Raw genomic sequence first — 27,289 nt, 5'->3', positions numbered from 1 at the left:
CAGAAGGGAGATTGGGATTTCCCACTAATGGTATATCATTGATGGAGATGTGGCAAGGGAAATGGAGCTGTCTCACTAGTGGCATGTCATTGACAAGATAAAATGAATGAATGAATGAATGGCAGTCAGCTACCCAAATGGGATTTATCAATATTTTAAACACAAACACTCTCCATGCATCACTAAGACTCCACCACAGAAGTCTGTTGTTATTTATCGCGTGTGGGCACGTTTGTGTTTTAAACTTTGCTAATGCTAAGAAGGTGCCCGATTTCTTCCCCCACCGTCCACCATTGGCGAATGTGCAGCTGCGCTTGCAAGGACTCAGGGCAGCACGTATCGTATGGAAGTGCTTTTAAACGTGTGTGCCTTTACCTAAAAGTTGCAGGTGGTGGGAGAGCTCTGAAACAAAGAGGTTGCTCTCCCCCACCCCTTTCCTTTCTTTCCGGCCGTGACTCTAAATATCTTTAACGACAAAGCGGAAATTCAACAGGTGCAGCACAAGAGATGCCGCACGGAAAAACGGGGGGGGGGGGCTGCCACTTGTGTGGAGATGCTAGATTAATGTTTTTCACTCGGAGCAGCCCTGGAGATCTTAAGAGCAATTCCTTTCCATGGTGGTGGTGCTTGTTTATTTCCCTGAGAAACAGCCAGCCCCCGAAAACTCCTCGGCCAAAAAAGAGACAAAAACAAGCCCCCACCCGCCCAACAGACTGGGGCGCGCTCTTTCTCTTTCGATGGAAAGGGAAAGCCTCCTCCTCCCCCGCGTTGGGTGCCTTTCAGCCATTGTCCTCCACGCTCCACGGTGACGCTTGCCTGGGGATGCTCCGCGCAGCTGGAACGTGAGAGTGGCCGGGCTGCTGTTTCTGGAGAAGGGTTATTAGGCTGAGCAAAGCTCCACCGCGGCGACGCTTTGCTGCCTCCGCCGCCATCGAGGGCGGACTCGGCTGGGGAGCTCCAGGGCAGCACCAGCCAGCAGCAGTAGGGGAGAAGCAGGCCGCCTGGTTCCCTGGGCGCGATGGCGCCGCCCTGCCTGGGCTACCCCGCCGGGGCGCAGGGGAGCGCGTTTCCCGGGAGTGCCTCCCCTGGTGACGCCCGGCAGGCAGCGAGAGAGGCTGGCCGCCCAGGCTTCTGGAAGAGCCAGAGACCCAGGTAAAGAGAGCGCCGAGAGCGTGGAGGGGGGTCCTCACTTGGGGGAGGGGTGGGTGTGTGATGTCGGTGGATGACAAAATCTGCGTCTCCTGACAGTCCTGGGGAGCTTTGCTCCTCTGTGTGTTTTTGTTTGCGTGTTGCTGGGCTTCCTCCTCGGATGCTGCCTCGCCCCTGTGGGCTACTGAGCTGCCGGGAGGCCTGGCCTGCTCGTTGGCTTCCTGGGGGCTGGGAGAGGGAGCCCTCGGGGGGATATTCTTCCCTCCTGGCTGGTGGAGAGGGAGTGCTTTCTGGAAGGCATCCGCGCCTGTTTGGTTTCCCCAAATCCGAGTCCCACCGTGACGCTTCTATCTTGGCTGATCGTGCCGAGACTTGCCTTCGCCAGCGTAGTGGGGTCATCATCCACTCTCCCCTCCGACCCTCTTGGGATAGGGTCTGGGGCTGCCGCATGGCAACGTCCCCGCTTTGGGGGATTCTCACCGCTGCGATATTGTAAAGTGTGCGGGAATATATGTGTGCTTAGGCGGAGCAGCGCCTTGTCACCTCGGCCCTGCGCAACAGTTGCTTGGAAGAAAAGCCTCCATTCCAATGAAACTTGAGAGGTTTAAAGAGTGGGGGCGTTCCTTGCAGATGCTGTGAACCTGCTTGCAACAGGACAACGTAGTGAGGTAGGTTGCTGTTACTCCTGTTCCTTCAGCTGGAGGAACAGAGAGAGAGGGAGAGAGAGATTGCGGGGAGGGATCATAGCTCAGGACTAGAGTACATGAATTGCATGCACAATGTCCCTTGTTCAATCCTAGATGTCTCAAGTTATCAGGATCAGATAGCAAGTGATGGAGAAGACCTCTGACTTAGGTTCTGGACAAATATACAAGCTAGTATTAGGCAACTTCCTAGGTTTCTAGAGAGTGCTGTCCAACATGCTATTTGGCTATTGTACTAAATTAGGGCTGTGCCCCTACTCTTGTTTATGGTGTGCACTCACTGTGTTTGCAGTGCTGAGTTTTTAATCTGTTTTCAGGCAACATTCTCCAAAATGCATATATCTCTTGTACTTTGTTGCAAGATGCTACTGTTTGATGCTTGTTGTTCTTCAAACTCCTTAAGCCACCAGTTCCTTCTTCTCTCTAGCCAAGGTGTGAACACCGTTACATAGGGGAAAGACATCCACACCCACTTCCACACTTCCTGGGTGTGTACACAAACAGAAATGAATTTAAGCCCTGCTGATATGAGCAGATGAAGGGTGGGGAAGTGTGAAGCACACCAAAGCAGCAGAAACTTGACTGCACCCTAGGATTTGAATTCTGGTCTTACAGATCCAAGTCCGAAATCTTCTGACTCTGTTGGGCTTGCTTAATGGCAGACATGGATCTTCCCAATGGGCAGCTGCTAGAGCATGGGGAGGAAGTTGGCCAGGGGGGGAATATCTGGGGCAGAGCAGCACTGGGTAATAAATGTAATAAATGAATTAATTGAAAAACATTCTGATAACTTTACCTTCAGAATTTTCTCACTGGAAAGGAACCATAAGACGATTCACCCTGAAGGCTTGAAAATCTGCGACTTCTTTGCTTGGATTTTTGGCTGGTAGAATCAGGACTGAAGGGAAAATCCCAGATGCCTAAACTTCCTGAAGTAGAAATATTTTCCCCAACCCGAGCAACAGTTTGAGTCTGTCATCTTGGCAAACAGCGTAGCCAATATCTCCTGTGGAAAAAAATATTTTGATCAGTCTATTTTTGTTGTTCTTGTTTTAAAAATGAGGTGTTGGTGTTATTCACATATTGATAAAAGTGCTGTGGGTGCCAGCACAGCACAAAATGGCTGTCGTGGGGAGCAAAGAGAGAGAGAGAAAGAGAGAGAGAGAGAGAGAGGTGCTGCTCCTCTGTACTAGTGAAAACTGTCATTAAAAGACCTGGTTCCGATACACTTGAGACAACCCAATCCTGTGTGTTCAGCAGTGTTTACCCACAAATTATGCTTAACATTATGGCAGGTCTGCAGGATGCTGAGAATATTGGCTGGGCTGAATGGAATGTTTCCATGAACGTCTCGTCTAGACCGTGAGGAAACTGATAGCCCAGGTGTGGGGAACCCACAGCCCTTCAGATACTTTAGACTCCAACTCCCATCAGCTCTGGCCAGTGTGTCCGATGATCAGGGATGATGGGAGTTGTAGTCCAGCATCATCTGGAGAGACCCAGTTCCCTGACCCTGTGATAATGGATTAGTCTGCAATCCTAACCCTACTTGTCTGGGAGCAACCTCACTGAATTCAACAGGACTTACTTCTGAATAGACATGGCTAGGATTGCACTGTTATTCCAGTAGTCCCAGAATTCCTTGTAATTAGTTAAAATGAATGTCAACAAGATGAGGTGTGACTGCTTCCAATTCATTATTATTATTATTTTTAGTGGTTTTACATCCCATGCTGCTGAAAATCCTGGGGCATATTCCCAACTTAAGTACTTACAGCACAGGAAAATTGTGATCCTTGGTATACATGCATGGATGTACTGCAGAGGGAAGGTGAAATAATAGTTAAAATTCCACGGTCTTCCTGTCTGGCCATGCAGGTCTGTAACTCTGCGGTACAGCAGGCTTGTGCTGGTGTTGCCTTTCTCTGACAGAGTTGGTGGGTCAAACTGACAAGGGGGCTGTCCTGCCTGCCTGTCGGCAGCTGTGATTACTCCAGGAGGCAACATGCTGGGCTTGTCTGTATTCATTTGCATCGGTCCTTCTGAGTAATGCAGCTGGATTGCTGAGCCTGTTGCTTCTTGAGAGCCAGTGTGGGCGTGTGCAGAAAACAGGAGAAATGGAAGCGACAAACCCCTGGGATTCGCAGCTAACAACATCCCCCACCGCAGCAGAAAATGAAAATAGCTGTGTGCTGAGGCTAGCTTAATGGGGAAGGGCGATCCTGAAGGTTTTGCGCCAGCTGCAGGGCGTTCTGTTGCTTGGGGACTGAAGAGCATTAATGAGGAGGGCCGATTGATCTCCACTCGCATAGGCAATTATAACCGTATTTCGCCTTACAGCTGCAGGCACAGCTAATAGGAGGGCTGCCTATGGAAAGTGTGAGGTTGGCTTGGCTCTGTTGCTTCCTTGAAATCTGGAGGGTTTGGGAGGGGGCGTTGTTGAATTCAGCAACGTTGTGGAACCTCTTGTTATGCCTAAGTTTCTGCCTTCCCTCTTCTCTCTCTCTCTCCAGACCTGCTCCCCAAGGGGCTATGTAAACACACAGAACTCCTCCTTGGTTTCCAGCTGAGCGAGCAATATGCCCGAACAAAGTAATGATTACCGAGTGGTCGTGTTTGGAGCTGCAGGAGTTGGCAAGAGTTCTCTGGTTCTCCGCTTTGTGAGGGGAACCTTCCGGGAGACGTACATTCCCACCGTCGAGGACACCTACCGCCAGGTGATCAGCTGCGACAAGAGCATCTGCACCCTTCAGATCACAGATACCACCGGGAGCCACCAGTTCCCTGCCATGCAGAGACTGTCCATCTCCAAAGGCCATGCCTTCATGTTGGTCTACTCCGTGACCAGCCGGCAGTCCATCGAAGAGCTTCAGCCCATCTATGAGCAGATCTGCCAGATCAAAGGAGACATCCAGAAGGTCCCGATCATGTTGGTGGGGAACAAGAGCGACGACTCGCAGAGGGAAGTGCAGGCCAGCGAAGGGGAGGTCCTGGCCACCAAGTGGAAATGCTCCTTCATGGAGACGTCGGCCAAAATGAACTACAACGTGCAGGAGCTTTTCCAGGAGCTCTTGAATTTGGAGAAGAGGAGAAGCGTCAGCCTCCAGGTGGACGGTAAGAAATCCAAGCAGCAGCGCAAGAAGGATAAACTGAAAGGCAAATGCTCAGTCATGTGAGATGCCTGGGTTCTGCGCCGCCTTTGCGGTTGAAAGAGGACTTCTTCTTGCATTGAAAACTGTCTCGCCTGTCCTGGGGTGTGCCTGGAGTAGCGATTTCCCGAGGAGCTGACCCAGGATGTTTTTGCTTTATAGTCTAAATTTCGTTTAGGCTGTTTGAATATGCCCTTGATGGAAGTTGGGGTTTGCATGCTTGTTCTGCACTAGCAGGCTTTTCCAAAACAGCCACCATCGCTCTCCATGCCCTCCTGTCCCTGCAGCAACCAGTATTAGCCATTTATGTCACAGGACAAGCCGCTAGGGTCACATGCGTTGAGGAAAAGCAACAGAGGGTACTCTTGTCCTGCATTTTGCCACTGCTTCTGACACCATCTCCGAGTTATCATAGCTCCTCCCCTCCTGCCCTTATGCAAATGCTCAAGGAACCAAGCAATTCTCACTAGGGCTCCGGTCAGTAAGCCAGAAACAAACAAAAATAGTACTGTGTCTGATGTTTTGTATTTACTTCAAAGGGACCTCTTCAGATGGATGCATCACCAGGGTGAAATCAAATGCTGATTGCGGTAAATGATGACTTTTGATCATTTACCGTAGGTCTTTGAATCTGCACGCTTGTAGGGAAGGAGGAGCTGCATTCCTCACCAAAGAAGTGCTTGTTGTTTCCTATTACATGTTAAAACTTCATTTGTGGTGTTTGTATATTGGCGAGGATTTTATGTGAACGATTAAAGTGATTTGAGTACCTAGTGTGCATCTGTTGACTTCTTAACCGTAAGCAGATCCAAGGTTCTCTTCCCCTAAAAGGTAGAATCTGGGGTCAAAAATACTCAGTGTGCTTTTCAAATTGAGGATGGCCAAGAGGTGAACTTTGGTGTACCTTGGGCAGGGATGGGGAAAGTGTGTCCCTCTAGGCATGGACTCCAACTCACATCAGCCTCGGCCTCCATGACCCACCAACCAGTATCTGGAAGGCTACAGATCCACCATACCTGGTCTTGAGTCATGCTGCACATTAAACATTCTCCATTTTGCTACAACTGGCTGCAAACGTATTCCACTGTCGTCGCCTTCTTTTCTTCTTCTTCTTTGGCAACCACTCATAGCCAAGTAAGATTAATGGAGCAATGGCTAAGTTGTAGAATGAAGATGTGGCTCAGAAAAGCTTCCACACAAGAGGTTTAAGGTTGGATGGCTGTGCCTCCTTTGCTCACATTTTACAGGGCGCCTATGTTGTGCTGTCCATTTGTAATCCTCCTGTGTTTCCCAAGTGCTACTTCTACCTATTTTCTCACCTCAGAAGGTCTGGTGTTTGTTCAAAGGTGGTGGATGGTTGGTTGGTTGGTGGTGGGAGGCTAACACCCAGAGCTAGCATCTCCTAAGGAGTCTCATGAGCAAGAGGGTTCATTGGTGTTTAGCAGCTCAAGTCTGTCCAGCCATCTGATGAGATGAAGTGGACAGTTTATTTCTGGCATAGTTGAGGCTCCTTCTTGTTACTAACGTTCTGCCATACAGTTATAATAAATCCATCAGAACTGGTAAATGCATAACCACCGATAACAAACAAACGGAATGGAAAATCACAAGAAAACTTTTTATACGTCACAGTTGACGTTTCGGCTTCTAGTTATCATTTTAAATATTTCATTCATTGCAGTAGACCTGCTGCAGTTAGACCTTCAAATATATCTGAACGACAAAGATTCCATATTAAAAGGACATTTAGTTTGAACATATGTGAATAGGGCAGTGCGGGGGGGGGTATCATCCATGCAAGCCCGCAGCCAGGAATGATGTCCCCACTAGAGATTATGCATTTAACATGAAGGTCTGAAGGGAAGCGTCTCTGCAGTTAGGAACCTTTGCAAAGGCTGGCAGAGGCGGACTTAGGGCAATACAACTGGCTCTGCTGTGCTGGGCGCTGAGCCTAGGGGGCGCTGCAGGGTTATGACGTAGTGAATTGAGCAGAACAGAAGACATGAGGCAACAGGCACCGAATTTTAGGCTCGGACAGGGAGTTGTTGACGTTTGAAAGACCAACGTGCACCCCTGAAGGCTGGGAGTAGAGGGGATGGTCTGGCTCAATGCCTGACTGGGGCAATAAAGTATGTCAAATCTAGGGAGAGTACTCAATAGCTAGAACACCTTAATTCTCTATGACCAGCAACTTAAAACAAATGTATCTCCTAATCCCCTTCTGAGGTTGATGATCTGCCGTCTGGTTAAATAAATAAAATATACCGTATTTTTCGCTCTATAACACGCACCAGACCATAAAACGCACATAGTTTTTAGAGGAGGAAAACAAGAAAAAAAATATTCTAAACAAAATAGTGGATATATGATTTTTGTGGTTCATGCTGTGGCCACAGACATATAATCTGACAGTGAGTTTGGAGTAGCCCAATGCAAAAATCCTGAGGATCCATGTGGATCCATGCTTTGTAACCACGGAGGAGGGAAGGAAGGGGAACCATGGATCCTCTGCTCATGACTGCAGCAGATCCCCCCTGCCACCCGCAGGCATTCGCTCCATAACACGCACAGACATTTCCCCTTACTTTCTAGGAGGAAAAAAGTGAGTGTTATGGTGCAAAAAATACGGTATGCCTATAATTTTGAGGCACCAAAAATAAATGCCCAATGCAGTGAAGCAAGTCCATTCCATTTTGGGGTACAATGTACTGTCATTTCATTTCTTACGAAATGTGTGGAGGAAGTGTAGCCACTGCTGACTCTGACAGCTGGAATCTTTTTGCAGCCAAGAAAGTAAAAAACAACAACACACACACACACACCAAAATTTCAACAAATACCAATACTAAGCAGTAATACATTACGGTAGAGGGAGATGTAATTTTTTCCCCCAAAAATATTTTGCAGTGCAGAAAACATAATATATTGGCAGAATATAGTAAGCAGAAATTAGAACTCTGATGTGCAGTAAAATACTTTTGAAGTCTTATGACTTCAGCTGCTGAAAGGCCTGATTCTGCAGTAATATAAATGCTAAATAACAAATATGTCAGCATCCAAAAGCACAGCTCCCCACAGCCAAACTGGCTTTAAAGCAGTTTAATTTTCTTGGCTTTGTAAATGAAAAGTGCAGTGCATTTTTAAAAAAGTGGTGCAGATGAAGGAATTTTGGCAGGTGTGGTTTGTAAAGGAGAGCTGAAAAATCTTCCATTTCCCCCTCCACAACTGGTAAATGTACAGGAGCCCTAACCCTTTGCACCAGCTCAACATACAGTCTTTTCAACAAGCTTTGCCTCAAATATTTTATCTCTCAAAGGCCCTGTACCAGGCATAGGCAAACTTGGGCCTCCAGATGTTTTGGGACTACAATTCCCATCACCCCTGACCACTGGCCCTGTTAGCTAGGGATCATGGGAGTTGTAGGCCAAAAAACATCTGGAGGGCCGAGTTTGGCTATGCCTGCCCTGTACAGACAAAACAATGTCAGGGTGATTAAATCATGGTTTATTGGCCTGAGCACCAGCCATGTGCTCCCTCTTCTCCACTAATGTGTCTGGTTTCAGTTTCTTGTTTCTTAAAGCTACAGTTTCTGGGTTATATATGGGAAACTGTGGTTTAATCTTGGCTTAGGCCAAGAATCCAGGATCTGAGCCTGGCAGAGGCAATCTTGCAACACTCATGCTAAGGAACGCTACCTTGTTCCCTTCCTCTGCAATACGTTACTTTAGGACTCCCCTCTCTCCTTGCAGTATGTTGTGCTTATTTAATCTGCAATAAAGTTGGCAGCCTGCACCTACATAAATATGCTCATGTTGCTCAGTGCCAGGCTGCAGGCACACTGTAAAGCACAAACAATCTTACAGCAGTATTTTGAACTGATCCAAATTTTTGGACCCCTCAGTGTTTCACAGCAGCCTGGTGTCATGGACTGCTTGGATGCAGAGGAACCACCTGGGAAACCACCAAGAGAAAAAGGCAGCTCAGAGCTCGGGAAGTCGGGCTGGGACAATGATGAGTGGTCAGAGGGAGAAGACTGGGAGGAGGAGGGGTCAGAAGCTGAAGAGGTGACAGGTCTTAGTGAGCTGGGAGAGTCAGTGGCAGAGAGCAGTCCAGAACCAGAGTCTGAAGAGGAGCTTGGAGGAGGTCAGAGAAGATGGAGACCAAGAGGTAGAGTCAAGCTGGTGAAAGAGTCACGGGTGTCCTCCCCCTCCTGCTGCGACAAGTTCTCCTCCCCCACATCTCCAAGAACCAGAACCGGCATGAAAAGGACAGAGGAGAGATTGGTAACACGCAGACGCAGTCTCTGATTGCTTGGGGGAAACCCATGGAGAGGAGGGGACTTAGGCAGCTGTGGGGAGGTGGGGACCATCCATCTCACCAACTGCTTCATGGGGGCAAGACTTCCTGGAGATGAGTTGCTGTTCTCATTAGGCCTGCCACTCCTGTGCAGATTGCATTCTTGCTAATAAAGTGTTAACTCCAACTTACACAGTGTGATTTACTGTTGGCCCGTTCCTGACACCCACATTTCCTTGCTAATTCTTTTGCACAAACTTGGTGGGGTTAAGAAAGACCCCTCTCGGATACCTAGAGAGCCACTGACAGTCAGGGTATATCAGGGGTGGTGGGAAACTTCAGGCCAGGGGTCAAATGCAGTCCACCAGGCCTCTCTAACCATCCCTTTGGGCAGCTTCTACAGGCCCCAGCCCTCACCAGTCCTGCTCCATGCCCTACTTAAGAACTTTGCTGAGTTGAGAAGTGCCCTTGAATGGTGCTGCTGCTGTTGCTGCTGCTGCTGCTTCCTGCAGAATAGAAAGAGGGGGAAAACGCCTTAGGAGTGACTGGAATGTAACCTACAGTACGAAAGGAAGAAAGTCTGTGGCTGGCCATCAGGCAACTGCTTTTTTCACCTGCCTTGCCCCACCCTCCAACCTAGGAGCCTTTCCCAGTCCATGACTTTACAAACAGCAGAAGGTAGCTGGGAAGAGAGGAGAGGAGTTCAGGGATAATTTTTTTAATAATAAAAAAATTATTTTATAAGTTGTGTGCCTTTGTTTCTCACTTTGATCATTTTACATGGTTTTGTGTGCATTGAGGTATTTTATGCATTGTGACTTGCTGTTATTTTTATTGGTTATAGTTTAGCAGTTATTTTACTATACAGTACAGTGGTACCTTGGTTTTTGAATGTAATCCTTTCCGGCAGACCGTTTGAGTTCTGAAACGTTCGAAAACCGAAACCTCAATAGCCGACAGCTAGGCCTCAGGATCTTGCACTCAGCGGAAGCTGTGAAACATGTTCGACTTCCGAGGTATGTTCAAAAACTGAAGCATTTACTTACGGGTTTATGGTGTTCAAAAACCGAAACGTTCAACTTCTGAGACATTTGAAAACCGAGGTACCACTGTAATTGTTAAGAGTGGATTTCTGTTTAATTATTGTTTGCTGATATTTACCAGTAATTTTATTGTGCACTGTTACATTCTAATGGGTTCTTGAATGTTACTTTATTTGATATACGGTAAGTGGTTTATCTTGAAGTTATGTTTTTTATTATGACTTGTTTTGTATTGGACCAGATTGTTGTAAGGTGTGTGGTTGTTTCTTCAGCTCGTAGACCACCTTGCGTATAGTAACGTAGAAAGGCGGTATACAAATTAAAAGTGAAATGAAAGTGAAGAGTCAACATCTTTGGCCCCATCCACCACTAATATTCAGTCCCTGGAAAGTTGCTTATGAGGGACTGCAGTCCATGGGCTGAAAAATGTTCCACATCCTAGACGGTACAGACCAAGGTGGACCGTTGGCCAGACCCAGTCAATAGCAGCCTCCTATTGAAATCTCTTTTTGATCTATGCCCCTTTCTGCTAACTAGATGCAGCCCAATTAAATGTTTATTTAACGTGTTGCAGGCAGCTACTTACCTTGTTTTTCCTAAAACAATTGGAGGCATGGGGGATTCTTGCTTAACCAGTTCTTTACAGGGTCCTTTTACAAGGAAGGCAGTATGCAGAGCAGAGAGGCTAATCTCTTCCTTCCCCTGCTGGGATTGGAATGGAGATTTTAAGGAAAAGTCAATTGGCATTGATGGGGATTTTCCCCACAAAGCCTCCTGGCTGCATGGGGAGCCTTCTCCATTAAGGAGCTGCCTGCTGCATATTAAGCGAAAGTCTAGTTTGGCTCTCAGCAGTAAGAGAAAATCAATCTGTGCCTTATCCAAAGGAAGCCTTTGTTAATATTTCACATTTTGCAGGACTGAGCCCAGGAAAGGACATTTGTTGCTAGTGATTCCTAGTGAGCCCTGCTATGAATTAAACTCTCTGGATAAGCCCTAGAAGTCATCTGATGGGCCGGGTGTGAGGGAATCTTTGGCAATAACTCTTGGGGTTGTTATAAGAGAAAAAACTGCTCCTTTTCCCTTATGGGGTATCCAAGAGCCCTTATAGAGTCCTTAAGTGGGTTCCCTATCAGTAGGAGAAAATAACAGAGGCTGACCAGAGAATATTGAGAAGCAAAGCAGCTAGTAAGCTTGATCTTTATTAGACTGTTGTAACAGGGTTCTCACTCACCACACACAGGAGGAAGGAGAGAGCCCAGCACAATTGTGTGCAAGTCCTTATAAAGACTTTTGAAGTTGCTCACCCTGTAGCTCAAGACCACCCCCCAAAAAAAAACATCATACATACATCAGAGAAGGAAGCAGTCTACAGTAGAAATCCTGTTTGCCAGGTTACCTGATAATGGTCACTGATTGCTTTACCTGGGCAGCCTGGCCATTTTTTTGTGATGGTTCCTGAATCCAGGTCACAGGCTCACCCTATTCATACACAAATACACCCTTAAGACAGGATTTGTAAGCAAAAGACAATGGGGGAGGCTTTCCCATTTCCTTTCTCCTTGCTGAGAAATATTTGAGGTCAATTTGGGAGAGTCAAAATGACTTTAGGATTGTTCTTCTGTGCTATTTCAGACACATGGTTTATATACTTATGTATTTATGAGCATTTAATTTATATTTGAGACCTTAGAATTCTTATAACAGGGCTGTAGCAAAATGAAAGTATTATTATTGTTTCATAGGACAGACAGGTACACTTTCTCCTTCTTCCACAGTAAAGACTGCTCGGTTTTTACAGGGCTACAATACCCAGTGTTCCCTGGGAAAAGAGTACCCTTAACAAACTACACTTCCCATGACTCTTTGGGGGAAGCCATGTCATTTTAAAGTGGTATGAAACTGCCTTAAATGTATAGTGCAGATGGGGCCCTATAATTGATTTCAGTGGGACACCCAGACGTACATGCTTCATTCTTCTGCAGGAACCAGTGGGATTTAAGAGCACTTTGCTGTGGCTGGATTACATTGAATTTGCTTGCCCACTTAATGTGTTTCTTTGATCACTTTGGCTAATATACCTCCAGATCTCATTGCCTTCACACAGATTGCAAAAAAACAAAAACAAAAATTACACCTGTAGTTTCACAACTTTTAATGTCACATCTAGTTTCTCCCTGAGCTTCTCTGGTTCAATTATAGAGACCTTGTTTGATGGACTGTGGGCTAGGATGCACCCAGCACGCTTGGTTTTCCTGGCTGTGACTATGTGTGGGAGTCCTAAGTGGAAAAAAGGAGGAAGGGCCTGCTGTAGTGTGAGGTCTGCAGCATGTAAGTAGATTCGAAAGGAGAGTGATCTGTGAGGATGCTTCATTTCTGAGTAGTAGCAGATAACGAATAATAGAACAAACCCTTGGCCTATACCCTCTCTGTGTGTTAAATTTGTGTGTGATGGTGTTTTGTGTTAAGGAGTGCGTGGTATTATGTTTTGGGTGTGTAATTTGATGGTGTGACACCATCCACTGCTGGAATGTGGCTTCCCAGCTTCACCTTAGGGTTAAAAAGGTTCCCCCACCTCTGGCCTATAACAATCATGTGATTTTGTGAACACAGAGGAGGGAGCCCCAAAGAACATAGGGCCCCTACAGATTCCGTTTTATGGGGCATTCATGGTTGGTTTTGCTCTTGGCGGTTTCGGGACAGTCACACTCGATCCCACTTTGCATACCGCTTGCACCTGCTTCATTTCCAAGCAGTGCACTTCCTGCTGAAATCTGATAAATGTTTCGGTTTAGTTTCCCCCCTGTTTTTGTTGCGCTATAGCCCCTCCAGACAGCAAGAGTGTGGCAACATGGGAGAAGCATCACGGAGCAAAGTAAAGCAGAGAAACTCCACTACTATTGTGTCAGGAACACATTGCAGAATATGTTCCTGTAGATAAAACACCAGTCTGCAGGGACCCATAGTCTATTCTCAGATCACACTCGAGCTACTTCAATTCCACTTCAATGTTATACTGACTTTCCAGCTGTGCTCACAATCTCCGCTGATGGGATGCTTTCTCACACAGAGGCAGGCTTGAGTTTGCAACTCAGCTTATGCTCAACATGGCCCCAGCTGTGTTTGAAAGGTTGTGTTTGTTGCAGTCACACTTTGCATTTTTGGGTGTAAACCTACCCTGCAGGATCACACCAAAGGCCCACCCGGTTCAGCCTTCTGCTTTTATCCAGTGTCCAGACTCCAGCCAGATGCCTCTGGAAATGCCTGAAGCAGAGCATGAAAACAAACACCCTCTCATACCGCCTCTGACGTGTAATGTGTGAAGTGACTCTGATTCACTGCTGTATCACAAGGAGGGGAGACAACGGGGTAACATTGGCAATGAAATTGCCTCAAATATGACACAGTATTTACAATGGATTTGAAAGTTTGTCATAAGAGCCACAAAAAAGAAGCCTGAATCAATGCTTAACATTGTGTTTTATGACCATTTCTACTAAAATGGGAGTACAGCTTTGAAAACTCATTTATTTGGTACTCTATAGTTTCCAGCTCATGTTTACTGACTAACGCTCTCCCTCCTGCTCCACACACACACACTTGTTAGAACTTTTGATGGAAAGGAAATGTCAGTGGGTGCTTCCAGATGGGGCTTAATTCTGTAAATGACTTGGATTTCGCCCAGAAAGAGTAAATCTGAGTTAAATGGGGGAGGGGTATAGTCTGGCATTTTGATGCTGAGATCATGTGGACAGAACACTTTGCCTGCATGAGGAATCTGGAATCACCCACTGTAATATGTTCCTGCCTACATGCTTTTGAAAAGTGTCAGGAAAACTTCAGTTTAATAATCCAGAATGCAGTGGCCAAATTGGCAAAAGGACTGAGCAGACCCTCTGTCTGCACATCATGAGTATTCTGAAAGGAACAAGCACCCCAAATACATACACGTCTCACACAATGTGGTAGACTTACATTTTGCTAGGGGGCTACATGAATACAAAATCTATATGAGAATTGGCCTCTAGGCTCTATGAGGAGCCTGCAGTTTGGTAGGAAGCAATAAAAGGAATAGGGGATGACATCCCTGTTCACTTTGCTTGCCACCAAAGCCCCTCTCCTCTGAAGCCCCCCTTACATTCTCCTTACCCGTTACTGCTTGCCGCAGGCCCCGCCCCCTTACTCCTTGTCCAAGTAATCCCTTCCCTAGGCCCCTCCCCTCTGCAGGTCAGTCACTCCACTGTGCCACCTTGCTCAGACCGCCCAGCCACTGCAAGTCCAGTTCGCTCATGCACCCTCTCCAACCCCATTTACATCTCCATGCATCTTCCTGCTTGACCTGCCCACAGCTGCATGCCCAGTTAGCTCACCTGTCCCACCTGCCTCCTTGCTCTCCCACACTGCCACACCATTCCTCTCACTCAACTCACTCCCTTGCCGCAAGACAACCCCACTCACCCACTTCAACCCCCTGCTGCAAGACCAGCTTGCTCGTCCATCGCCCTGTCACTTTCCTGTCTCAGATGCCCCCCTCACTCTGGAGCATGCACAGACCATCAACAGCCTGATGACAGACTAGTACAAATATAGTATAGAGAGAAAGGAACTGCTCGGGCAGAGAGAGAGAGAAAAGCCTTGGTTGAACTGCTTCTATTTTTTTTTTTAAATGATATTTATTACTTTTTCAACATTTCCAACACAACACTACAAACAAAAAAGAAAAGAGAAAAAACAATACAAATACAATACAAAAACGCTACATGGACTAACAAAACAAAGCAAAAACAAACAAAAACAATTTAAAAACACCTCAAACATTTTCAAAATCTTATATTTCATTAACTTATTTCCAGCGACCTCCTCACACCTCCCTTTTTGTATTCCACTTCTATTAATTGTTTCAGCAATTCCTTTCCATCTTACTCTGTTTTCTATCCTATAATTATCTTAACACATTCTTGCCTTATTTTTCCTTTAATTTTCTATTAATCTATTTCTACTTAATTCCTTATGACATTTCTACTAAAGCCATATAACTTCATTCCAACATTTTTCTAACATTCCTTAATTTTACAATATTTCTATAAATAGTCTTTAAACTTTTTCCAATCTTCTTCCACCGACTCTTCTCCCTGGTCTCGGATCTTGCCAGTCATTTCCGCCAATTCCATATAGTCCATCAACTTCGTCTGCCATTGTCCAACACTTCAGTTCTTTCAATAAGCAACCATTCTCTCAACCAGCAAAAAGCAGATGGTCCACAACGAAATTTAAAGGTCTGGCAGGGCAGGTCCACCTCCTTCTTTGGCATCCATCAATATCTTAAGTTTTACTCGAGTCTTCCCGCCCTGCCAAACAACTCTAGAAACATCCCTCTGCCACCTCCTGAAACACTCCATCCCATCCAAAGCTTGCAATGTTTGAAACAAAAGCAACATCCCCAGCAACACAGCAGCCCTCATCCCCACCACAGTAACTCGGCCCAACAGTAACAACTTCTGATTTGTCCATATTTCCAAATCCCCCTTCTCTTCAATCCAACATCCTTCACAGTTATCCTTAAACAGATTCACATTTTTGGCGGTCATACTAACCCCCAAATACCTCTCTTTCTCAACCAATGTTAGTCCTGTCGCCTCCTGAAACTCTGTCAAGCTTTCCTTTTCCAGTTCAGATAGGGCTCTGGTCCTCAAATTCATCTGTTCTTCTTTAAGTTCAATCATAACGAATGTCAGCTTATGTTCATCAGGTTGTCTTTGTATGGATGGACTCTCCTCTCCAGTTGTATTGCTTTAGATTCAGCAGCAAGGGTTTTTCCCCTGACTTCATCTGCAGTTTGCCGTATCAGAGTAGATTCCTGTGTCAGTTTCTGGGTGGTTTCTGAATTGGTATTCACCTTTTCTCCCAAGTTATTTAAACTTTCTATGATTAAGTCAATTTAAATATTTGCAGCATCCATTTTCACATTTATCACGTCTGTTTTCTTGTGAAGTTGTTCCAGCGAATTGTTTATTTTCAGTAATGCAGCCACTAAGGCCTCTTCTGTCGACATCCCGTCTGTTTTTTACTTTCCATTTGCCATAACACTTAAGAGATTCAAGGTCAATTCCAAAGTCTCACACTTTTTTATCTTGCAGCTGGAAATTCCCCTAGCCCGGCTCCTGTAAAGTAACCAATTTCAAAAGCTTCCACTAGGGGAAAGCAGTTTCTATTTGTATCGGTCAGTATGTCCTCTTTTAAGCACAGTTTCAATAATCCAAAGTTAGTTTCAATTTTCAGTTACTTTCCTCCTTTTTTTTTGAAAACAACCGGAGACAGTAGAAACAATGTATTCTCTTGTTTAGCTACCTGTCAATGAACGTTCTAAACGCTGTCAATGGACGTTCCAAAAAACATCAATCCTGCTAGCAGCCCATTTCCAGGGTCTGAGCGGTGGTATTTTAACTCTCTCCTACAGGCATATTCAGTCCACCCCCCCCCTTCTCCTGTCTCCAAAAAAGGGGGGGGGTTTAGTTCTTTACCGATGGAAATTTAGTCTTTTACAAAAGGCTTTCCAAGACTTTAGCTTGCAGCCTCCTTGCTTCAGTTTATCTAAAAAGGGGGAGGCAGACTTCCTGTATTGAACCTCCCCATTTTGATGCCAGATTAAATGTTTAAAAATCCAATCTTCCCAATTCAGCTCTACTCGCGGGTAATTACTTTAGAGTCAAATTGTCCACAGGAAAAAGTCAGTGCTCTCCGACAGCAGCTATGCAGCTTCGCTCCGTGGAAGAAGCAGACGATTCGAAGCACCGTGCCACTCACCCCACATCGCTCCGGATCCCCGAAACCGGGTTTCCCCGCGAGTAGGGGAGGCGCAAAAGGTGCCCACCGAATCCCACATTCACAGGCTTCTCCCGCCTGTGATTTTTACCGGTCTCCGCCTTCGCCGTGGCGGTACAGACCCAAATTCCCACGGGGCAAATTCCTCCCGATCAGAGGAATTCCGCCATGGCCGGAGGCACCAACCCGGAAGTCTCGGTTGAACTGCTTCTAATGCCAAAATCCATTTCCAGAGATAAAACACACATTCTGAGCTTCAGGGGAAGACTAGAAGAGACCCCTTTCTGAACTACTGGAGGACCTGTGCTGCTGTGCATAGACAATATTGAACGAGATGCAGTAAATGTCTGACGTGGGATAAGGCAGCTTCCTATGGTCCAGAGATCTACATAGATCCTTATCTACCTTCTGCCCACCCTTAATTTATGGGATGGGAGGCACAATGCTGGAGTGAAGGGTTCTAGGGGAATCAAATACAGGTCAAATTGCTAATCTTATAGACCTCATTTGCAACACACGGCTATGGAATGTGCAACTACTTAATTAGTAATATTTAATCACTCCTCTCTCTCTCTCTCTCTCTAGGGGTCCTTTAGCTCTTTGCTTAATCTTATGACTTAAGAAGCATCCAGACTCAGGAACATTACAAAATATATAGACTGCTATAAAGTAATTACTCATATAAATGCAAATTGGGGAGCATATTTAAAATGCAGCTAACCTGTTTTTAAAAGTAGGGTTTTAAAACTGTATAACCAAGTTGGAGAAATTTCCCACCAGGACCTATTTATTGTTTTTAAGCAATTGCACCCAGCAGTAAATCAATATTTCTGACAGCACGATTTAATGATGAGGCACTGTCTGAGTCATATTTCAGCATCGTGCGCATGCTTTGCTATTATTCACAGGGCTGGCTCCCTTTGATACACTGCAGCTCATAAACATGAATCAGACAGGTTTTCTCCAGAGGACTGGCTCCTTTCTGACGCCTGCCATGTTTCCTCCTTGCGTAAGTTCTTTCTAACAGTAGTGTGATCCCAGCCCTAGAGGCTTGTCATGAATACAGATTCTTCAGCCTCAGAGAGAAAGCAAAGGAAACATTGTGAAAACTGAAGTTTGAGGACTGCAAATCATAACTGTGCTTCATCCCCAAACTCTCAAAAAATGTGGATAATGGCTCAAAGGTGGGCCCTAGGAAAATCAGAAGATGATAGGCCCATGGCTTCTTTCTCTGTCTCTCTCTTTAAAAAAAAAATAAATGTAGTCCTACTGCATTTAAGAAATGATGCAGCAATTTCCCACTACCTGTACCAATTGGTAATTTGATTCACATTGTCTGATGCTATTATGTGCTTACAGCACAATTCTATACGTGTCTGCTCAGAGGTCAATCCCATTGTGTTCAATGGAGATTACTCGCATAGAATCACAGCCCCTGTACATTTTATATTGTCTATGAGTTTGGATGCTTTTGAAGTCATAAGCCTGTCTCTCCCGTCCATTCCCAGATTCTGTTTCTCTCACTGATGCAGCAGAATGAACAAAATTTGAAAGCAAGCTTCAATTAGGCAAAAACAGGATGTTTGTTGCTTTCTTTTCTTTCCCATAGTAGAACCACGCAGACTCCCTGATGACATTTATCTCCAATTTTCCACCATTGTCCTGTTACTAATCTTCATACACTTTCTGTGCTGAGAGCCACTGATGACAACAGCGAGTGAAATGCTATCAAGAAACTGGACAAGGTTATACCGCCCCCTTGTCTATTTTCAGATTGCACCTTCAGGCATAACCTTGAATACTTGGCTTGGGATTGCGTAGCTGTCATTTAGTCATCATCTTCACATAGGAGTGTGTTGTGAATTTGCAGGTGACGTTCTGAGCACAAGGAGTTGGCAGGGAAGAGAAGTGAGTGGGTTTTCAGAACAGGAGGTGGGAAATTTAATAAACATGCATGAACTTCATTCCTAAAACTTTCCTAGCTCTGAGAAAGGAAGCAGCGCAGATGAGAAGCGGTCAGTATTCGGTGCCTCAAGAACATGGAAAAATTCTCTTGTCTTTCTCATTCCTGTGTAAAACAGGAACAGAGAATTTGTGGTCCTTCTGAGGCCGTTGGACTCAAATTCCAGTCAGCCCTAGTCAGCATGCTCAATAGTCCGGGATGATGGGAGATGTAGTCTAGCAATATCCACCCAGAGTGGTCACAGGTTCTCCTGCTGTATAGGGAATCTATTTACAGCTACTTCCAGAGGATTTTATTGGGTGCCAGCCAGGGGTACTTATTCAGCGCATCTGATGCCATTATATATACCTGCAAGCTATATTTGGATAAGAGGAACCTTGCTATAATACAAGGAAATAAACTAGAGGACCATCATGTCACCTTCAGCTGTACATTTTTATGATCAAGCGCTAGGGAGGTGAGAGAGACAACTGGAATAATGAGATCTAGCCATTAAACTCCAGTCATAGGGTGAGTCAAAGTCTGGGAACAGAGAGTGACAAAGGAAGCTCTATTTTTGGCATCGGAACCTCTGGGAAGGGATTAATATCCACCTGTGAGCTTTTTTCGTAGAAAAACTGCTGGACATTGCTTGTGAAACTGGCACACATGTGTCACACACCCTCCCCTCCACGTCTCCGTCTCAGCTGGTGTGTCAATGGTACAACATGCCCCATGCCAATCTTCACATAGATTAGTGGCAAAATAAAAACATAATCCTCCCTCATAATGCAAGGAGGGATTTAGGGGGAGGTGGGTGAGCTTTGCACACGTTCGGGTATGCAAAGGGAACCTCTTGTAGCAAAACTCTGTCCCCTGAAGTAATCGTCTCCTTCTACCCATGTTTTAAAGGCAAGTTGGATATTGTGCCCCTGCCAGTGGATTCCTGTTACTGCTACATTACCACTAAAGTGTATATTTTGCATTTCCCACCCCTGTGTCTGGGGGAAAGGCCCTCAGATTTGATACTCATTTTACTAGCCCCACTCCTGTAACGAAGTGCCAAGCTCTTCCTGAGTTCTTAAAATCTGAGATCCCACAGCAAATTGCACAACCTGATTCGAATTCGTCATCTTTGGGAGGTAAATATTGTTTCTCCTCATATTCACGAGACAGTAGCACAAAGCTCAAAAACATGTACTACATCTCAGCTTCTTTATTAACTAGATGTACCATCCCTAGGAAGTAGCTTTTATATTTGTATGACTGAAAGTGCACTTGGCAGAAAATCGCTATTGAAAACCAAGGTGAAGGGCCATCCATAGAATTAGTCTGAACCAATGTACAGCTGAGGCCAGTTCTTCCGTTTTCAAGGTTTATTATGCCAACATGTCCTTTGGCTGAACTCAACCCCCTGTTACATATGAAATAATAAGGGTTCTGTGAAGGTGAGTAATTGCAGCACAAAATGGAGGAGGCCGAGATGCACTTCTGGGGGGGCACCAAATCCCGAGGGAGAGTGACTCACGCTCAAAACTGATTTTAGGCTCTGTCTCCCTCATGGGCAAACAAGAGAAGATTAGAGGGGGGCCAGGCAGAATCCTGTAGCAGCCTAAAGGTTCTGCAGCGGCTCAAGAAGAGATATAATTAAAGACACGTTTGATCTATTCATTTACTTACTTAGGGCTAGTTTACATGTTATCATAGCCATGTGGTGGTGGCCGCTTGAAGCAGCGTGTGATTATTGCTCCAAGCGATTGCTGTAATGTGCAGCCTGCTGTGTGGAGACTCTCACGGCTGGCAGTGCCATGGAAACCCTCCGCGCAATCAGGCAGGCCACTTTGCACGTCACAGCAGCCTTGCAGAACACCTGCAGCCGCTCCTCAGAGGGCAAGAGATACAGGCTGGAGTTTGTTAAGTTGTGGGTGAACATATCAGACGACACAGCGATTCTTCAAACAGCTCTTGTTTATTCACAGGCCAGAACAGAACTGAACTGAAGGGTTCAGCCAGCCTGCTTATATAGAGCTCCACTACAACACAACTGTAACCATTTCCTGTAACTATCCAATCACTGAATGTCACTTTCAATCCCCTATTTGCATATGTGGACCTGAGTGAAAACAATCTACAGTATCCCCCTGCTGGCCCAGGGTGAGAACTTCAGTACATAACAGAGTTCATGAAAATGTGCATTATCATGAATCTGCCACAGAGCTGCCACTGAGTCTTGCATTTCGTAGCTATTTGGCGCCAATGTTTATTCTGCCACCTACACACATACCCATGCACCCCCTTTCTATACTGTACACAGTTTTGGATTGCCTGGAGGCACCACCTTGCAAAAGAGTTTCAGCAGCCTGCCAATGTGTTTCCCTTGGAACTAATTTTTAGACGAAACTGGTGGCCTGTGGCTATATCTCATGCCGTCCACAGAATCCCTGGTGGCCCTGTCCCTCCCGTCCCAAGCGATTCCAGATAGAGGTGAGCCCTGAAGAACTTGGAAAGGTATCCTAGACAGATCTGAGCTCTCTGAATGCACGCATCCGGCATTACGTAAGAGGATGGTCTAACATCCACTTCATTTTGTTCCCCTATCGCAGAGAAAGTTAAGTGATTTAGAACTGCCTGCATTAAAGCACCATGTCTGTTTTAACACAGCAAACCATGGGAAACATTTCACGGGCTTCCTGCAAGAGGTATTTGGCTGCCTTATAAGGGGAGGGAAAAGCCTGTCACTCATCGGTGGCACAGACACTGTCCAATAGGTCATGAACACACAGCAACCGAGTTACCAGTGTGAGAGCTATCTGGAAGGGAGAATCACATACAATTTAGGCACTGAGAAACTCTGAACAGCCCAGCAGCAGAACTGTTACTTGGAGTGGAGAGTATCTCTGGCCACTGTGTTTCTGCTGGCCTCCAAAAGCCCAAAGCAATTGGTAAAAGAGTTTGCAATCTTTTAAGCTAAACAGAACATTCCGTTGTAGGCTGCATATACGGAAATTCAACTCCCTGCCTGGATGGCTGCCTGGGGCACTAGTGGTCACTAGTAGTAGTTTCTGGCTATGGAGGAGTTGTGTTGCTTTTTGTGTGTGGTAATGCAGGGGTGATATGGTGGGGCTGTATCCCTTTCATGGTTATGTGACATTAACATATGAGAGTGCTGGAGGTGAAATAGTTAAACAGGTTACCCAATCAGAACCCGGGGGGTGGAGTCAGAGGGACTATAAAACCAGCTCTGAGGGAGTTTGTTGGGAGTTGGGTGGTTGGTTGGAGTGGGAGTGAATTGGAATAGAGTCTGTGGGTAGGTTGAGTTAGTGTAGTGAAATAAGCTGAGTCAGAAACCGTTAGGAGCTAGGAAGACAAGTAAATATCTGAGAGGTGGTTTAGTAAGTGAGAGCAGGTAGCGGAAGTTATAGGTCTGGATAGGCACCCCATGATTGTAATTGACCGATACCATTTATGAAACCACACGCTTGTTAAACTGCAATAAATAAACAGATGTTTATGTTCCAATTTAACCCTGACTGGACTCAGTATTGTACCAGGTAAGGGCCTGGGTGGTGGCAGCGAGAAATAAAGTGGTGGCACAGGGATCAATAGACAGTGAAATGTCCAGGGACCCTGTGTGATCGCCACAGGTAAATTCATTGGCTCCATGTGCAAGAATGACCTGGGTGTGGTCACAAGTAGTCCTGATTGGTTGTCACTGATGGTGTTTCAAGGTCACTGTGGGGGATGTGTGTCTGTGATCATTGCACGTTTTTGTACTTTCCGGCTGTTTCCCCTCTCCTTTCCTGGGCTGAACATGACATGGCAGTCTTTCTACCGGCAGAAATCTGGTCTAACGCGAATATACCGTAGGATTGCTCTTCCCAAGGAAGGCATCTTCTGAGAGGGAACTCTAGAGTTGGATTGACTTGTTGATACAATAATGCCAATAATCTATGTGATATTTCCCATAGTCTCCACTATCTGAAGATAGACTACCCGATCTATTCAGAGGTTATCTTTTTGCCTCAGTAGATTAGCCATCAGTAACACCAAATATATCTGCCATTTTCATTGTTGGATCTAAGAGGTCTGCAAGCACGAAACTGTAAAAAATATTTTTTAAAAAATACATTTTAAAAATACCATTCAACTTTTCAAATGTTTTTCACGTTTATTTATTTGAAAACTAATAGAAGTCAAAAGGAAAGGGGGAAAGAACATAATATAAACAGGAGATCACAATCTATCCTGCCGGTGAAGTAAGACTACAAAAAATAGTTCCAGGATTTCATGTGGCCTTTGCATGTTTAATTGCACATGCACACGTACAAAAATATCCAATCAATTTATTTATTTTAATGTCACAGATAAGCTTATTTGTATTCAAGACATGTACAGTGTTTAGATCCCATTGCATCAAGCAGGATTTCGTTGTCTAGGCTTGTGGGTTCGGGCTGACATCCAATTGCTGCATGTGATTCTGTGTGTGTACACAGAGGCTTTTCAAGTCTCTTCCTTTAAGCAACGGTTTCTATTTCCCAAATGCCACACCCAAGGTAGCAGATTCTCTAGGGAAGTATTCTATGGGGCACTGAGGGGCTGCCACTGTAAGGAGGAAAAATGGCACTCCCAAACCCACCAATGGGATCTGTCTGGATCCTATGTATAGTCATGGTGTTGGGAAAATAACCAGTGGCTATCTGTGAGAGTGGATAGCCATTTAAAGAGTTTAGGGAAAGTATTTTATCTCTAAAACAAATAATCCACACTAATGTTTAAGAAGAACATGCATTCCACTTCCATTTCACAGTCAGTATCCAATTACTGTATCTTTGTAAAAAAAAACTGCCATGAAACTTTATTGGGGATGACAAAAGTGAAATGCAGAATCTGTAGTGCTTTCATCTTTGCTATAAGAATAAAAACAACTGTTTATGTACTTTTGCTGAAGAACGTTTTCTAGATTACCATTCTGTTTGAGTGACATCTAGCAAATGTTTCAAAAGTATTTCTGGAGTTCTGATAATCTTCTACTACTTCTATTATTACTAAACATGCAAAACAGAATTCTAAGTCTTACAGCATAGCCAGTTGTGAATTCCAGTTTTCCCCCTGTTTTTTCTTTAAAGTGTCTAGTCCTCATGATTGCTGAGAACAGATGGAATATATGAAGGCAATGCTTGGCTAAAAACTCACTAACTTAAAGAAGCATTTGGAATGGACAGTGGTAAGGAAATGGGAGACCATGTTCCCCCCACATTTCTCATTCCTTCAGGCTGCAATCCTGTATCCACTTACCTGGAAGCAAGACCTATGGTACAAAATGGGAATTACTTCTGACACATATAGGCAACCCTATACTTGTAGAGCATTGCACCTTTAGCTCCTAAATCTTGTCCCTCATATTTGCTGTCCTTGCACATGCATTTATTGCCTTCTATGACTCATACTTAAAAAAAAATCCATTCTGCGAAAACATTTCCCCCGTTAGAATAATTTATGCAAATAATATACTTATCTGCAATCTTCGTAATTTTGGGTAGTCTATTTTGAGTGCAACATTCGGATTCACTTGCAGGGTGGCACAGGAGTTGTTGACTTGTTATATACGACATGCGTAGTTCAGGATCATTTTATATCGGTGGTACCCAGGGCTAGCCTGAGATAACCACAAAATTGTGCCCCCCACCCACCATGGAGGAAAGGGTGAACAAGGATCTACATCAGAAATCAGGAGGAAGCGAAGATCTACACTGGGAATAAGGGGGGGAATAAAGATTGACTTTGAGGTCTGCTACCTCTGTGGATCCTGCGGCCAGATGTGTTCACCTCACCAGGCCTCATGTGTGGGCTGACCCTGATGCCACCCAACTCCCAACTCTGGATGACCTTTTCCAGCTGTTTCCTGTAGATGCTAAATAGCATGGGAGAAGCATGAAACCGTGAGAGACCCTGAAGTTCAATGGACCAAACCACAGAGTCCAGCACCACCTTCCAAGAAAGTCCTACATGGTTAGGGCTCATCTGCCCACACATTAATAAAAAGGTAGTGCCTACATTCTTGCCTTTTCAGGATAGTCCACTAGTGGGCCTAATGGTAACTTTTCAAACAAGATAGTGCCATCTCCTGGCCAAATGTGATTATCACCTAGGACCACCTAGGAATAAATGTAAGAGCGACCGCAACTAACTTAGGTCCATTCATTTCAGTGGGACTACTCTGAGTAAAAGTTAGTTGACTGCAACCCTTTGAGAATGTTTAAATTATAGCAGTTTAAACACATCAAAAACTTTTATTTTATTTTTTTAAATATAAAATTATTAAAGATTTTATTGGTTTACAAAAGTATGTGCATTGTCTGAGGGATCTAAAATTTAATGCTCTAATTTAAATGCCTTTATGTGTAGATTAACCACTTAAAGCAACACATGGCAAATAGATATCATGGATGCAACAGAACAATGGGAGAATTTTGGGTTGAGATGGATCTCCAGTAGTACCATCTGTAATCAAATGAGAGAATATTTGCACCATTTGAACAATCCCTTCCAGAAGTTTAAATTAAGCACTTAAAAAAACCACACTAACAAGGCTACCCTTAAAAATATATATATTATGGTGAACATTGACATTATTTCTAAGTTAGGTTAGATTAGATGAGCCTTCCACTAGCATAGTTGTTCTGTACAAATGTTACCATCTTAGGATTCATCATATACTCTTTTGTCTTTGCTGGCCTGTTGCTTGAAATGTCAGGTTTGGCCATGGTGGCACATGTCTGAGTGACATCCCAGTGGGACTAACATAATGCACTTTTCTTGGCTGCATTTGAAAAGTGTTCAGAAGCTTCAGCTGGTCCGGACGGCTGACCGGGGCAGGTTACAGGGAGCACGTTCCTCCAGTTAAAACTACACTGCCTACAACAGGTCTATTTCCTGACACAATTCAAAGCACTGGTTATGACATATAAAGCCCTATATGGCTTGGGGCCAGGTAACCCGAGCAATTTATCTCCCTTTACGAACCTTGCCCAGGTGCTAAAGATCCTTGGGTGAACACCTTTCTTCCATCCCATCACCGCCAGAGGCCCAGTTGGTGATGTAACGAGAGGGCTTTTTCTGTGGCTGCTCCCACATGGTGGAACTGCCTCCAAGAGAGGTTAGATTGGCTCCCTTTTCGTCCTCTTTCCACAGCTTCCTATATTGCAATAGATGCAGACAATCTTTATTGAGCTGCTATCAGGGCAATCAGTACTTTAATGCTGCTTCAAAATGTATTCTCTTGTATTTCAACTATTGTTTTGAACTAGCTTGTTTTTATTACTCTGCATTTTATACCAATGCTTTTAAAACGTTGTAAGTCACCTTGAATTCCAACCTGGGAGAAAGGTGGGATATAAATAGATTAAATAAATAATATCAATTGAGAAAAGCATTTCACCTTTCCTCTTTAGTATGTCAGCATGACTGGATGGAAGTAAATGGAGACAAACATGAGACATGTTCTGAGGAACTGTTCCATTATTATCATCCTCAACCATTTTGACTCACATTTAAGAGAGAGGTTTTACAGTATTTTGAATCTACACGACCCTGAACTCTTAATATACTACTCAGCTACAGTTCACAACTAGTAAGTGTTCTGAGAAGAACATAGGCTATAAATACCTGCTTGTTTGTTTTTAAAGCAAAATCATTGCAAATCATTTTCAATAATATAATATATTCAGCAGCAGATTATGTTTTCTGCTTTGTTCTTGAAGACGTTCAAATACATAATTAAGACTTCAACATGATCTAGCCTAATGAATATGTCTCGGTTCAGTTATGTTAAGATTTTGAAGCTTCATGTCAGCTCCTTTCCTCTGTGTTGATTATAATTTTCGACTCTTCACTGGGTTTAGTTCATACTTCCACATGAGGTTATTTTTATTTATTATATACAGTTGTGGAATTGGGCTGACAGGGAAATGGGGGAGACTCTTTTTGGACTAAATGAGACAGTATAAATTTAACAAGTACATGTAATAAAAATAAATACAGCAGTTTGTTCAAGGTCATTGAGTTATGGCCGGGCATGGATTTTTTATTTTTTTTAAAAAATGATATTTATTGAGAATTTAAAATTACAGAGGGAAAAAAAGAAAGAAAGAAAGAAAGAAATTAAACAATACAAATCAATAAAAAGAA

At 44.6% G+C, this 27,289-nt stretch overlaps 1 protein-coding gene across 3 annotated transcripts; it reads left to right on the top strand.

Moving 5' to 3' along the window:
• The first annotated feature begins 660 nt into the window (after nt 1-660).
• Nucleotides 661-5,771, top strand: DIRAS3 (DIRAS family GTPase 3). 3 transcript variants are annotated; one of them, XM_083510595.1, is made up of 2 exons: nt 661-1,152; nt 4,367-5,771. In XM_083510595.1, exon 2 carries the CDS (start codon nt 4,433-4,435, stop codon nt 5,027-5,029), a length of 597 nt encoding a protein of 198 aa, XP_083366721.1. In that variant the 5' UTR covers nt 661-1,152; nt 4,367-4,432; the 3' UTR covers nt 5,030-5,771. The 3 variants fall into 3 exon arrangements, with proteins under 3 accessions (XP_083366721.1, XP_083366722.1, XP_083366723.1); XM_083510596.1 differs by lacking the exon at nt 661-1,152 and adding an exon at nt 1,261-1,817; XM_083510597.1 differs by lacking the exon at nt 661-1,152 and adding an exon at nt 3,905-4,237.
• The last annotated feature ends 21,518 nt before the right edge of the window (nt 5,772-27,289 follow it).

This window comes from Podarcis liolepis, assembly GCF_965112155.1.
Source record: "Podarcis liolepis genome assembly, chromosome: 6".
In the NCBI taxonomy this organism is placed as follows: domain Eukaryota; kingdom Metazoa; phylum Chordata; class Lepidosauria; order Squamata; family Lacertidae; genus Podarcis; species Podarcis liolepis.
This window is presented reverse-complemented; position numbering and strand designations above follow the sequence as displayed.